The 15438-nt window shown below is 35.2% G+C and overlaps 3 protein-coding genes across 4 annotated transcripts; 1 reads left to right on the plus strand and 2 right to left on the minus strand.

Moving 5' to 3' along the window:
* The first annotated feature begins 25 nt into the window (after window positions 1-25).
* Window positions 26-997, plus strand: LOC106301939 (dof zinc finger protein DOF5.8). The gene has a single exon (XM_013738426.1). It carries the CDS (start codon window positions 159-161, stop codon window positions 816-818), a length of 660 nt encoding a protein of 219 aa, XP_013593880.1. The 5' UTR covers window positions 26-158; the 3' UTR covers window positions 819-997.
* On the minus strand, window positions 955-2935 carry LOC106301940. 2 transcript variants are annotated; one of them, XM_013738429.1, is made up of 7 exons: window positions 2806-2935; window positions 2688-2714; window positions 2247-2336; window positions 2032-2127; window positions 1722-1875; window positions 1449-1605; window positions 955-1257 (listed from the first exon to the last, which is right to left on the minus strand). In XM_013738429.1, exons 1-7 carry the CDS (start codon window positions 2836-2838, stop codon window positions 1179-1181), a joined length of 636 nt encoding a protein of 211 aa, XP_013593883.1. In that variant the 5' UTR covers window positions 2839-2935; the 3' UTR covers window positions 955-1178. The 2 variants fall into 2 exon arrangements, with proteins under 2 accessions (XP_013593883.1, XP_013593881.1); XM_013738427.1 differs by having other exon boundaries at window positions 2247-2332; window positions 2678-2714.
* Window positions 2936-11556: 8621 nt separating this feature from the next.
* On the minus strand, window positions 11557-14109 carry LOC106306972 (L-ascorbate oxidase homolog). The gene is made up of 4 exons (XM_013743785.1): window positions 13946-14109; window positions 13721-13830; window positions 13167-13534; window positions 11557-12769 (listed from the first exon to the last, which is right to left on the minus strand). The coding sequence occupies exons 1-4, from the start codon at window positions 14099-14101 to the stop codon at window positions 11775-11777; spliced, it is 1629 nt and encodes a 542-aa protein (XP_013599239.1). The 5' UTR covers window positions 14102-14109; the 3' UTR covers window positions 11557-11774.
* Between the last annotated feature and the right edge of the window lie 1329 nt (window positions 14110-15438).

A 15438-nucleotide genomic window follows, 5' to 3' on the forward strand; every position in this document is an offset into this window, starting at 1 on the left:
CCACACTCTCTTCTCCTCCCTCCCCCTCCCCCTCCCCCTCCCATCTCTCCCTCGTCCATAAAAGGAACCATCATACTCTCTCAGAAAGTTCCAACCTTTAAAACACACCCCAAAGCTAGCTTACAATTTTTTTAACTTTCGTTCATTCTATCTTCAAGATGCCTTCTGATGTCAACGAGTCGCGTCGATTAACTAAGATTCCCCATGGAGGAGCTGCGGCGGATCAGCCAGACCAGCTTCCTTGTCCTCGCTGCGAATCAACCAACACAAAGTTCTGCTACTACAACAACTACAACTTCTCGCAGCCTCGCCATTTCTGCAAAGCTTGTCGCCGTTACTGGACTCACGGTGGTACTCTCCGTGACATTCCCGTCGGTGGCGTTTCCCGTAAAAGCTCCAAACGCTCTCGCACTTGCTCCTCCGTCCCTGTTTCCACAGCCGTCGGAAGCCGGGAGTTCCCCTTACAAGCGACGCCTGTTCTTTTCCCTCCGTCGTCTAACGATGGTGGTGTCACGGCGGCGAAGGGAACTGCGTCGTCGGCCTTCGGAGGTTTCACTTCTCTGCTCAGCTACAACGCCGCCGCAAGCAGAAATGGGCCTGGTGGCCGCTTTAATGGGCTGGAAGGGTTTGGACTTGGGCTTGGTCAAGGGTCGTATTTCGACAACGTCAGGTTTGGACAAGGGATAACGGTCTGGCCGTTTTCCACTGGCGCTACTGATGCTACATCAGCTGTTACAAGCCACGTGGGTCCAATACCGGCGACGTGGCAGTTCGAAGGTCCAGAGAGCAAAGTGGGGTTCGTGTCTGGAGACTACTGATAAGCGTGGGAGACCATATTATCTATACACCGGCGTCTTGTCTCTGGTTTCAATGTCTCTTTTAGTTTCTATTTCTGTTTAGTGATCTTAAAAGTAGTCTTATCTGGTTACTTATTAGGTATGTTAGTTGTGAACGAAACTACAAATTCTAACGTTAATCCCAACTTTGGAAAACAGCAGCCTAACTCTTTTTTTCAAAGAAATGCATTGTCTGTGTTTATATCACTTCCAAACATTATCTATAAACAACTTCAGAGGCAAGTGTATAATAGTCGTAATGTTTATATACAGAGGAAAGTGTTGATTGGACCAAGTAACACCAAGTGTATACGTCCGTATATATACTAATTAAATTTTGAATCAACTGAGCATGGATGGATGGCCACCACTGTGGAGCATCCTCTTGAAAATATCCATCCCAAAGGTTGAGTCCGATGAGCTGAAACAAAAAATAAGGTTGGATTCAATCAACACTTCAACTCATCTATGTCCTTAAGGATCGTTGCATCTAATAAACACAGTCTTTAAGTAATTAAGTGTCCATTTTCTTGTACATGATAATCCGTAAGTGAAAAAAAATTCACTTAAAAAAAAACAGTTTGGTGTTTGAATAAGTAGAGATTAATGTACCTTGGCATAGTGATCTCAAAAGGGCAGTAGATTACACCGTCGTTGATTGGAGGGACGTGGTCCTTTTTCTCATTCACGAATTTTATGATTTGAAACAAGACTTCTTGAAGGGATTGCTCAAGCATTGTCCTACGGGAACTTCTTTCCTCAGACGTCTCTACAGTCGTTGGATTAAACAGAACATGTCAATGTACTAACCCAACTATTCTAAGAAAATAAAAGTGTAATCATTTTTGGAGATGAAAGGAGAAAATTCATAAAAATAATCTTTACCTCCAGTGTCCATAACTAGTTTGGAGTGGTGGGAAGGGGATTTAGTCTGGTGAAGAACATTGAGATTGACGTACCATTGTTCCCAATAGGACCGTTGTTTATTATTGAACCAAGAGGGTTGTTTGCTTTTGACTTCATAAAAGGATACACATATCTTGGCCATGACAAAAGAAAATAAAGGACGAGATTAATGAGAAAAGATTAGACCAATACATAAAGAACACTAGCCTATATGCTACCAAACGTTCAAGCCTCGTGTGAGTACTAGGATGGAAGTATATAGATACAGAGTGAATGGAAATGGAGATACCTGACTTTTCTTGTTGGGATGTTTATCAATCCAGCTTATGAAATGCTCAATCGTCTCATCAATTTTCTTTTCCACCTCTATTTCACCGCATTGTACCTGTGACAACGCGGGGAAATGAGGCAAAAATATCAAAACCAAAGCACAGTCACACCCGTAACCTTTCTTCTGTAGCATAACATAATCATGGAGGAGAAAGTAAGATAATGAATACTTACATAAGTGATGTCGAAAAGCTCCAAATCAATATCTTTAGGGCGGATAAGACCAAGTGCACGGTGAAAGACAATAGTATGTAAAATGCCTGCCTTCAATATATTGAACCCTTATCATAATCAAAGAGTTGCAGGAAGAAGAAGAACATAGAATTGACAAAGACAAGTCTACGGTCGGTTTCAGACAACGAGAAAGCTAGCAGCACTTGCAAGATTAACTCAAGCTTACAAAGATACCTAAGATATTACATCTAATATATATATATATAATCAGTGTGTCTACACCTAAGAATAAAAAACTGATCTGGGATGATCCGATCTCAAATAATCTAAGAAAATGAAACATAATTTGATCAGTAGGATCCGACCAGTTAACTGAGGCCAGACGCAGATGAAGCAAACCTAATTCCTACTAAACACAAGAGAAGGCTTACAGCGTAGAACCTCGCGTATCTCGAAGGATTCCACTTCCTGCGAGGGAACAAAAAATAAGAGTATCAAAAACATCAGATACAGTTCCAGAAATAGGAACACGACGACTCGATGTAAGACTGATCTTTACCAGTTCCTTCAGCTGACAAACTTCGCAATTCATATTTCACCCCAAAGATAAAACTTAGGCAAGGAAGAAGCAGTGGTTGATTTTCCGATGGAAGAAACAGCAACCTTGTGATTTGGACAAAACTACCCCCAAAATAAAACACAGTTTAGTTCAAATCCCTGTATGTGTTACTACTTACTACTACTACACTATTCTTCGGATCTCTCTTATTGGGCCTTATCCGGCCCACTATCTGTCAACATCTCTTTTATATGCTAGAGAATTATAAATAAGTTAACACAATCTCACTATAAATCTCACCACATCTACTCTCATCTACCCAATTTTCTTTTTATCTGTCTATCATGATCTTGAATCATCATCTGCAAGATAATTTTCATAATTTTAACATTTATTGAAAAGGTACAGTAAAATAAAAATCCCCTATATATTAAAAGGCAAGCACTTTTAAAACTTTTCTTAAAAGTTATTGACAAGGTGTGTGACGTGGCTTCATGAGAAGCTTTTATTTTGCAAAACGCTGAGGTGTCACGCAGAAAATGTTTCTCACGAAAATATGAATTTAATGCAAATAAATACATTCATTTTAAAGAACTCATTACGTATTTTTTTCTTAGTTTTTTGGACAAACACGTTTAAGTGATAAACTATCAACTTCAAATGCAACCTTCACTTCGAATGTTGGTGTTGGATATTTGGTCGACCATTATGTTAGCTAATATGCTATTTATGCTCTATAGGTTTCTTCTTGGATAGGATAATGATGACCGTACCGGCGATGTTGAACTGAATTGCTGATCGGAGGAGCAGTTGTGGTTTCATATCAAATGCGACGTGGGTGAGAAATCAAATCTCATTGTTCTGGAGTTCATAGATGCACAAACAGTAAAGGGATCCACAAAGATGGGAGAGACTCCGTTTTGAGGAGGAAAACGACTTTCTTTAGATCGTCAAAGAATTTTTCCGCCATCGGAGCAAACTCACGACATATAAGAGTCGGTTTATGAGGATTAGCTGAATGAACAGGTTTTTGGTACAATTAAACGGTTCATTATATTATTTGAACACTCAAAACTGCAAGCTATCTATAAAATACGAACACATTGGCGTTTTAGCTCTTTCTCAGTCACTAACCAGCTTTAAAATGGTTCTTCGTATAATCCTATTTATGTCAGGTGAATAAACAATGATTATATACGGGGACTTTGGGGGGTGGTGTAGCATACATACAAGAAAGCCTCAACAACAGGCTCAATGAACTTGCTGATGACCCACGTGCATGGAACGGGGTGCAGCCAGCTTCTTTATTACTTCACTTTATCAAGTTTCTGACTTTTGAGAGCCAAAATAGGTTTAGGCTCTTGGAAGACAGTAAAACAACAGATGATTTTAGAATCAGAAAGGAGTGAGTTACAGTGGATGATGTTCTTTGGCATTGTATGATGATTTAGTAAGTAAAAGAATGTAATGTTTGTAGCATTCCAATGATGTGAGTCGATAACACTGTATCTTAACAAACCATAGAATCATACTTTTCACCTTTCAAGCAAGGCTTCTCAATTCCGAACATAACTTCTTTGTTCGATTCAACAAAGTGAAGGTTACAAACAACGTAACCAAGAAGCTCCACTTTGAGGTTTTTGGAGATAATTTCATATCTTGGTATTTAAAACGATAAAAAACATCACCTCTTGGTCCAAAGTTGAACCTGAGAGTGCATGGACGTGTGTCGATAATACCATTACATACTCATAATCGAAACCACCTGCCCCGACTACAAAAGGGTGTTAGAATAATTATATCTACGAGAATTTATTTTTTGGGGGTCTGCGGTCGTATATTTGAGTTATAGTTGTATAGTCAGGATACAATATGCTTAAATCACTTATATATATTAATTGAAGAGCACTATAACCTTGAGTATAGCCACGTGTCATCAGCAAGATGATTTTCAAAATCTTTAGAAAAATATGTTGGTCCATCTAAGTATATATTATACTTTTCATTAAACTAATCATAAAATTAATTAAAAATGTATAATTACTATTTTTTCTTTCTTTCCTTAAATAAAAACTACAAAATTACCAAATATGACTGATATATATTTATATATGATAATTAATAATTTTAATAATAAAGATTTGATAACAATTTGTGTCTCTTCCATCATTTTTGTTTAATTTTATATTTATTAAAATAAATTAACTATAAAACTAAAATTTGTATATGTTATATTTTGATTTTTTTTTAAATGACAATAAATTATTAAATTGTTTTTAAAAAATTATGTTAAAAAATTTATGATCAATGGTTTAACATTTTTAAAATAAAAAGATATACATGATCTTAAAATCATATGTGTAAAAAGTCTCATTTATTAGATATTTAAAATAATATATATATATATAACTATATACCATATAAGAATACATAAATATTATAATTTCAAAGTTTGCAATGATTTTCAAGAACATTGATAAATTATCCCCTATATATTAATTCTAGAGCATTAGTTAAATGACAACCTTGAGTAGCATGCTTATGTATCAAGCTTAGAGAGCTCCTCGCCCCTTTTTTTTAATCGACCGATTTTACTAGCTAGGATAGCAAGGGCGGAACATTTAATGGACGACTAAAAACTATAAAATATAGAACCTTATTTCAATATGTAAATAACTAACCTTATAAATCTTTCCTTACATGTTTTAGGACTTTTAATGTATTAAAAAATCTTTGCTGGTTGAAAGAGATTACATAAATTTGAATTTATTACATTGTATTCATGACTTATAATAAATGCGTAAATCCTTATTAATTAGCATATATTACTTGGGCGAGAAGTTGGTAGAGCTTAATATGGTCAGTCACATTAGATCCTATAAATTAATTATTCTTTGCAATTGCATTCCTTTAAAGTAAAACTCCTACGTTTTCTAAGGATTTTTATAGTTACTAGGGTCGGTGTTCGCGCGGATTACATGTTTAATAATAGTCAGCTCAATTAAAATTTAGAGTTTTGAAGTTTCTGAAAGGGAAAGCTAAGTTTTGTTTATTTTATAATGCGAAGATGTTGGAAGCGGTGATCAGTTTTTTTTAAAAAAAACAACAGTAAGTTTGAATAATAAATTGTTTTGAGGAGTTCAATATTCGTAAGAGAAAATAGTATTTGTGTGTGCCTATTTAATTGACGTAGGAAGCGGTAACATAAATGTTTTAAAAATTGATTGGTGTCGTTTGCTACGAGATTTAGGATAGCAGTTTATTTCTCTTTTGGAACCGTTGTATGATATCAATATCGTTGTCAAAGTAGAAGCGCGATCCAGGTGTGGTTGTGAGTGATAGTTTTCCTGAAAAAGTCAAATATTTGTAAGCATTTAGTTTGTCGTAAACTTTATGTTTAGTTTATTACCTTCATGTAATCGTGGAATGATACTTGTGATGATTACGATTTGGTTTTTCCTGGTAGATATGTGATTTAACTCCCTGAAATTAGACGCCTCCTTGTCCCATAAAATTAGACGTACCAATTTCAATCTACAAATCATTATTGTATTATATTTTGTTGTAGCTGTATGAATATTTGTTGTAGGATTTCAGTTGTAAGTCTGAAAATATTTAGTTATTTACTTTTAGAAATTTGCACGTCAAGACATCACCTTAAATATTATTGTTTATTTCTAGAGACTACAAAATCAGCAAATAATTCTGCTATATTTTGTTACGCAAGACAATATTTCATTCTTAACAACACCACATGTTTCTATAATAATACATATACCAAAATACATGTGGTTTCTTTCATAATTAGAATTATAAAATAAAAAGCATCTTCTACATAATAGGAAAATCTACATTTGCAAACAATTATAATGATGAAATATATCAATACTAATAATGTGTATATTTGTCATTATTAGAGTTTTGGATTAAAGTATTAAATTAATATATCAATACTAATAATGTTTTAATTCAAAAATGAATTTATAAATTCAAAATACCTCCTAGAAGTGGAGGATCTTTGGAGGTTGGTTTGACCATGGTGTTGAGAGAGAACTGTTCCTTTAACAAAATGAAGAATATGAAAACAAATAACCTTTACACTTTCTAATCCACTCCTTTAAAACCAAAAAAATCACTTACACGGATTACTTTTTGAAAAAAAAGAACTTCCACAAATAGATAGGAATGAAATTGATGAGTGGCTGGTGAAGTTCTGCAAAGTGTGGGGCGATGGACTTGTGTTTTGAGATTAGAATAGTTGATGTTATTTTGCAGCTAATATGTTTAATGGCGTCAGTCATTTGACTTAATGGCAGAACATATTTTATTTAATTCTCAATAAATACAGTAGATACTATTTGACTCATAATTGACATTCAAATATTTGACCATACTTATATATATTGAAAACGTATACGAATCAGTATGCAGCTAATATTACAGTTGCTTTAACTAAATTAATATCAGCATGGACATAAACCAATCCATGCATGCATTAGGTTCTTAAGTACGTATACGTATGTAAAATGCATGATGATCAAACAACTTTAATAAGTTAGGAATGAAAACCAAACAACTTTAATATGATAATGCTGATCATTCTTAAACTTCATAACAAAGCTATGAATAAAAACCAAACAACTCAAATAAGAAAACCAAATCATAACGTGTTTCCAATACTAAACTGTCTTAGCAAGAAGCAAAAACAAACTGATTAAAGAAAGATAAGTAGACTGTTATTAGAGAATCATCCTGACTGGGTAGTCTGTACCAGTCACTGATGGAGTGACCATTCTGCATGTGATCTAGCCACTACGCTTGGTACGCTTTGCTTTCTTCTGGTCGTCAATAGCTGAAGCACCACCACCACCACTCTCAGCCAACTCTGTGTTCTCCACTTCAGTTCTGGTGGCGTCTTGAGTGGGGGATTCTTTGGAGGTAACTCTGCTGGTGAGACTATCTTGGTAGCGGTCAAGGACAGTCGGGTAGAAGTGAAGTTGTAGTGAGCCACCTTGATCCTGAATTTCTTTGTCTGGCCTATTGTATCAATGAAACACTGTGGCAGTGGAACTTCAAGCTCAGCCGCATCTCCACCATTTTCCTAATATAACAGAATACATTTATCAACTTGGTAGACTCTATGATTAAAATAAGTGTCAAGTTTATGGAAATTATCATTTATCATCAGAACAACAATTACCTGAATATAAGCGTCGATCAACTCTGTTGCTTTCCTGCCTGTGAGATCTTTCCCAGCATCTCCGAGAATGATGAACGTGCACTGCTCATCATTATCATAGACAGACAGCTCCACCCGATAGCTGGTTGAAAACCAAATGATTAGTATATACATTGTCGCTTGAAAACATATTTGAGAGGAGAAACTTATTTGGCTAATGCAGTAGCATTTTCATTCCCACATTTTGGACAAAGCAATGTAGTCGGCCCACGGTTTAACTTGGTCTGGCAATCCTTGCAAGCAATGTAATACCACTCAGTGCCAAGCTTGACATCATCAATTGTGGCAATGCAGTCAAAGTAGGCAACCTGAAATCACATCCTAAGCGTTGTCAGCAACTACATTGAGAAAAGTGTTTGATTGTAATAACGGAATGGGATTACCTGAGCAGGCTGACGCTTGAGGAAGGCGGCAATCTCACCTATTGTGAGAGTCCCAGCTTTGACCACCTCAACAGAGTTCACCAAAGAAGTTACAGAAGGGTTCGTGGTCAACCTTGGAAAGAATTTTAAATCAGGCGATCATCAAAGGTGTTAAACACATAATAGTCTAAGCTATAGATTGTTTCTAAAAAAATAAAATACTAACCAGGCCAAGTATTCTTTGGTGGGGTCAACCTCTTCATCCAAAAACACTCTTGAAGAGGACATTGAACTTAGGCACAATTTTCCTGTCAATATAGAAACAATTAGTGGTAGGTTTATCTAACTGAGTGTGAGTGATGAGGAATTCTTATATTGAGTGTGAGAGATTACCACCGAGCCTCTTAGGATTGACAGTTGTGACCAGTAGAACAATTGGAGTGACTGCACTTGCGTCAAACTTGATGCGGAAACTTTCAGCGGCCTCGTCCCATAGATAGACGTTCATCACTGGACCGCTGCAGTTAACAAAGAGTACATGTTTAATTTAACCAAGAATCATAAATTAGAAAATGATATTTCTGTATTGGTCGAACTACAGCAGCTTACTCTTTAAGCTGTAAATGGACCATCACTTTCCGAGAAGCTGAGTTATCATTGGTGCACAAAACCGGATGCTGATGGAGAGCCTGGCCATCAACCAGCTTAAGGTGGCCAACAACATCTAACAAACAGTTACACGCAATACAAAGTTAAACGATTGGAATGGTTAAACATGATAAGAAAATATTTAAACTGTACCGTGAAGATCCCCTCTGAGATCGCAAAGTTTTTATTTTAATCAATCAAGTTTTTTACGAATCAATCAAGTTTTTATTTTAATCAATCAAGTTTTTTACGAATCAATCAAGTTTTTATTTTAATCAATCAAGTTTTTTACGAATCAATCAAGTTTTTATTTTAATCAATCAAGTTTTTTACGAATCAATCAAGTTTTTATTTTAATCAATCAAGTTTTTTACGAATCAATCAAGTTTTTATTTTAATCAATCAAGTTTTTTACGAATCAATCAAGTTTTTATTTTAATCAATCAAGTTTTTTACGAATCAATCAAGTTTTTATTTTAATCAATCAAGTTTTTTACGAATCAATCAAGTTTTTATTTTAATCAATCAAGTTTTTGTTTTCCAACATACGCTAACATCTTAATTTCGCTAATATAGTGAAAAATGAAGACATACCTCCGCATCGATCATAAACATCTCGATCCCAAGAAGGATCCCTGGTCCTCCTTTGACATTCTTGCGAGCTTCCCAGAAATGAAGAAGCCTAAACTTCAAGGTGGAATCGTCTGGCCCTGGTGAAACATGTCGGAAGAGGAGAGGAGGAGAAGCTTCGCCGGTGCGGATCGCAGTCGTTTTTGCCGTTTTCGCCATGATGAGGGTATGGATTTTACGATCTGAGGTAAGGGTATGGATTTTACGATCTGAGGTAAGGGTATAAATAGGGATCTAGATATCATCGAGACGGAGAGGGGATGTGGAAGGTCTGTAGGGATCTTGAATGGAGGATTTATGAGAGTACATTGAAGTACCAGCACTCTCATCGAAGGCGTTATGGGGGATGAGTTGTGGGAGAGGAAGAGAATCGATAAAGAGATCGAGACGACGCTTAGGGTTAGGGATGATGATTTCAGAGAAAGAGGCGATATAACCCGAACCGTAAGAGCGTCTCTGGATTGGTCTGGGAGTTGGGTTTAATGGGCTGTGACAAATCCGTATCAAGAGAGGCTGCGAGATGAGGCTATGGACTGGGCCGCAAAGATTTCGTTTTTTTTAATTGCAAGCCCACTTCGTGATGACCTGACATATTGGTTGGTCCTGAATATTTGTGCACATGTGGATAGGCTTAGGAAGCAATGATTTAGCTTATTTTATATAGTAGGATATTGTAAGTTGGTCAATCTAACAATTTTTAAAACTTGCCCTTTTGTGGATTGATTCTTTCAGACCATCGTTTTTCTTAAATGAGCCTAGAACAATTTTTAATGATTAATTAAATATGTCACATACATAGTAGAAGAATGTGTTTTAGTTTTAAAATTGTTACATACTCAAAATCAATATGAACCACCATCACTTTCGTTAATACTTTGTTAAAAATTCGAATCCGAAAAACTAAACCAAATCTGATCCGAAAAAGTACTACCGAACCTGAACCGAAATTGATTAGATATTCAAATGGATTCAAAAGTTTAGTATCTAGAGAACCGAAACCAAACCTAACTCAAACCTAACATTTTTAGGTATTTGAATATATATGAATTAGATTTATATACTTAAATATATTGATTATTTTTATATTTAATTTCTAAAAATATCCAAAATATATTAGATGTTTTTAAGTTGTTCAAAATACTTGGAAATATATACAAATGCTTAAAAATATATGTCTAAAATAGCTAAACGATATTAAAAATACCAAAAATACTTAAAATATCTATTGATTTTCTATCCAAATATTTAGGATAAACCAATTTTTTATGTTAAGTTTAAGTATTTTTTCATACATTATTAAAATTTGTATGTTATATATTATTTTATTTTCATATTTTGAAAATTTTAAAGTATATATAAATATTAATTTTTTAAAAATAATTTAAACTGGTTATCCAAATCTGAATCGAACTCGCAAGAATCTGAACCGAACAAATTTATAAATACACGAAAAGGGCTAAAATATGTAACCCCAAAAACATGAAACCCGAATAAACTCAAATCGAACCTGAATGGTACCCGAATGCTCATCTCCAATCAAATGTAAAAAAAAAAAATTATCGTTAAAAAATGTGTATTATTTATAATAATAAATTATTTTACATTTTAAAAAACTCATCCCACGCTGGGCGCGGGTTATCTAATATGTGGATATTAGTAAGATCAACTTAGACCATCGTTAACCACAGTCTCTTAACTGAGGTTCTTAGATTCGGGTAAGAGACGGTTCTTATTTTTTTTTAGATTTTAACGAAGAAAAGTTAAGAATCGTTTTTTAAATAAGAGATATAAGAGCCGTCTCTTAGCTGAAAAGTGTAAAAAAAAAACAAAAAACATAAAAATGTCAAATCACAAATTAAGAACCCCGGCAAAGATACCGGGTTAATGATGCCCTTAGTACTAGAATATTTTTAAACTGCAATCCGAAAACATTTGACTTTTCATCTCTTCCATGTGTTACTACAAATGTCACACAGGCCATACTCTCGTGACCAGTAAGAACAAAACCTCAACCAAATTGAATCGAAAAAACCCTCAAAACAAATGAACTTAAATAAAAAAGACCAAATGAACACTATAAAGACATCTTTCTAAACTCGTCTCCCAACAGCTTTGCCACAAAGAAGAAGATTATCAGGAGGATTGTACTCATTGGCAAGACTCTGCACTGGATCCCACACTTTCAGATAAAACTGCTGTCCTAAATACTGTCTTTCCCATATCGCTGATCTCATATTCCACATTCCTTGATTGTCTAACGACACCAAGATTGCTGTCCAAGAGTTCGGGTACACCTGAGTTGTGTGTCTGGTAAGAGCGTCAACAAGATTGTAAAGAGGTCTCTGCTCAGGTGTCCATTGTCCAGAACCAAACCCAACGACCCAGAAGTCATAACCGTCAAGGTGCCAAGACTGCATCGATTCCTCATTGTTCTGAAACACAACTTCGAGGAAATCATGGAGAGATGCTCGAACAACTGATGTAGCAACAGTTGCAGGAGCACTAGAAGGAACGCTCTGAATAGCATTTGTGCTGAAAACTCCGGGAATATTGAAGTGATCAGCGAGTTTAAGAGGCGTCTCCGAGTTAACATAAGAGACTCCGTTCACCGCAAAGCGTTGCTTCCCGTTGATCAAAGGAGCTGAGCTGGAGAATACAAATGATTTGGTCGGAGTGATTGTTCCATAGTGAAATGATCCTTGAGGGTTCGGTCTAGCTGCATTAGCCGTTAAGTTCCACCTAAATGATCTGGCTTGGTTCAAGGACCAATCAAGATCTTCAGGGGGAGGAGAGGGGATATCACCGGAAGCTGGGACGCCGGAGTTGGAATAGCGCAGCAGACCAGTAACGGAAGGCTTGGAGGTTGTGTACCGGGTGGTTGCAACGATGTAATAATCTTTAGAAGGTTGGTTTAGTGTCACAAGAACTGATAAAGACTGGCCAACGTGAACATCAAGAGACTCGTAAACGTTTTGCAAGACGTGAGAGCCTTCAACTTCGACTACTTGCATTGTATGTCCTTGGATTCTGAAATTGAAAGTGGTTGATAATCCAACATTAGAGATTCTCAACATGTAAGTCTTCCCTGAAAGATTAAACACAAACCATAAGTAAAACACCAGAAGTCACTCAAAGAGATAATCCTTGTTAAACCACTAGAAGCTAAGCTGGAGGTGATTCGTGCACCTAGAACAGTTAATTAGACGCCTAAATTATTAGTTATATAGTTTAGACGTTTATAAATTATAACAATACACTAAATATATAACATTTGAATTAAAATATCATTATTTATAATTATAAAATTATTTTATTTTATTTTTATAAAATTCTATATTATAATATATCAATTATTATAATTTATGAATAATAAATTATATATTATTTGTTATTGCAACATTATTTGTAATTGTTTAGACAATTAAAAAAGTTATTGCCATGGTTTTAGTCAGCTACGGAAAGCCGAGGGATCCAAAGGTCACCTTGGTCTCCTGTGAATGTAGTTTGGGTTTGTCCGTTTATGAGCATTCCGTCTGGAGATGGAAGAGCCCCACCAGAATCCAAACGCTGTTGGAGAGTTTTGTGGTTGGTTTTGAACCAATCACCAATGAGCAAAGTGAAGTCTGCGACAGGGAGAGGGTAAGGGATAGGGATTCTAGGCCTTGCATAGATATTGATAGCTCCGAATCCACCGGCGGCTTTGTGGAAAGCGGTGGAAGGAAAGTAGTTGTAAGTTCCGATCTGATCTTTGGTTTGGAACTTGTAAGTGAAGTTTGAGTTTGGTGGGATTGGACAGTTTGTTCCTAAAACACCGTCTTGCCATGAGTTCTTCCTTTGCTTTATTCCATTCCTATGAATCGCAAACATTGGAAATAAAGATCAAACCTTTCAGAGGAACTGAGAGAACTCTAGTCATTTAATACAAGGCACATTAATCAACTGAACTACACAAAACAGAGGAAAATTCATTCTACGTGAACATGGTAAAGTTTAAATATTTATTGGTTTAATATAAACAGAAATAGTATAAAATTACCAGGTCAAGAGGAAAGGTTGGTCAAGTTTGTTGATGAGGTTGAGGATGATGTTGTCATTAGTCACAACTTCAAGCTTTGGACCAGGGAACTGACCATTGATCAGAATAACCTTAAACAAACAAACAAACAGGACATCAATAAAGAGTTTTTAAGAGGGTACTGACCATTAAGAAAATGGATCTTAGACTGTAAGTGAGTAGAATCTATTGTTGTGTATTTCGTACCTGTTGAGGGACGCCAAGAGGGGAGATAACGCCATAAGTCACAGTCCAAGTGTAAAACTTGTAAGGGCTTTCTCCTTTCACTGTCACAAAACTGCTCAGTAGAGCTAAAGCTCCAAGAAGAAGATGAATCAAAGATAATCTTGTTCTGAATGCCATTTTTATGGCTTGCTAAAAGAATGATACAGACGAGAGAAAGAGACTGAAGACAGCTGAAATAAAAGAAGCTCTTCTCCTGAAATGGGTTTGAGAAATGAAGGGACTTCTTTGATTTTGATCTTTAGATAACGAAAGTTGAGGGTGACATAAATAAGTGAGAGGAAAAATTAACAAAGGTAGTTCCAATCAAATGAGTGATTTTTGCTCTTTCCTTCCACAAAGATTCATGTTATAGTTTTTTCACATTTATTAAAAAAAAATATAAAATTATATTTTTCAATACATTATTTTTTTAATTAACTATTTCCAATAATTTTTAACCAATAAAATTTTATTCAACCACAAGTGTAAAAATACAATTTTTTCATTAATTAATGTATTAAAAATGTAAAAAATATATTTTTTTCGAAACAAATTATTTTTTTAATACATAGATATTTTAGGAACTGAGAGAGTATTTTATTTTCTCGTTTTGGTCAAAAGAAATTAAATCCACCAACATTTCGTAAATTAATTTCAACAACTTTTTACACCTTTTAAATGTTAGGCGCGAACATATACTATTGTGTACTACTAGTAACTTTTACATCTTCAATGCTCGTCGGCAAAATAGATCTTAAGACTTTACTCATAGTATCATTCACATTTGAATTAGGTTGGGTTAGTTTATTGGTTAAATTACTGAGGAAATTAAAACTACAACACAGTGTTTTATCCGAAAGTCACAATAAAGTTGTTAATGAGAAAGCAAAAAAGAGAGTGGATAATGCAGTGAATTGAATGGCTTAACGCGTTTTGGTTAATGATAATTACTTCCAGCCAAAGCTTAGCTTTCTTTATTCGACAATTCCGATAACGATTGCCATAGAAAAGGCAAATGAAATTAAATTGAGATGATAAAACGAATAAAGAGAGGGAAATAAAATTAGTAAAAGACAAGAGAGACTTTGCAAAAAGATTATCGTGTCCACCGCTGATTAGATTCGCATTTTTGTAGTTCCTTCGTGTTCACGCACGGCCAACGGCCAAGCCAAGCTAGCGAAGCTTTTCTTTTCTAGGCAACGAACGTTCTAGTTTCTACAATGAGATCATGAAAAATTTTGAAAGAAAAAAGAGTAAAATATTATTCTTGACAAAAGAGTATCTGTCTATTTATTATAATCGTTATGGTCATCTGCCTTGTTGAATTCTGTGCCACTTTTGCTGATTTCCTGCAAATTTGATTAAAGATAACATTTATTATTTTTGCATGCATTTTGAGTTCAAAAAAGAACGCTCGGCTGGGAATTATGGTCCACCGTCCACCGACTGACCTATTTATATATTTTTTTAAACTT

Source organism: Brassica oleracea, chromosome C7, assembly GCF_000695525.1.
Source record: "Brassica oleracea var. oleracea cultivar TO1000 chromosome C7, BOL, whole genome shotgun sequence".
Classification (NCBI taxonomy): Eukaryota; Viridiplantae; Streptophyta; class Magnoliopsida; order Brassicales; family Brassicaceae; genus Brassica; species Brassica oleracea.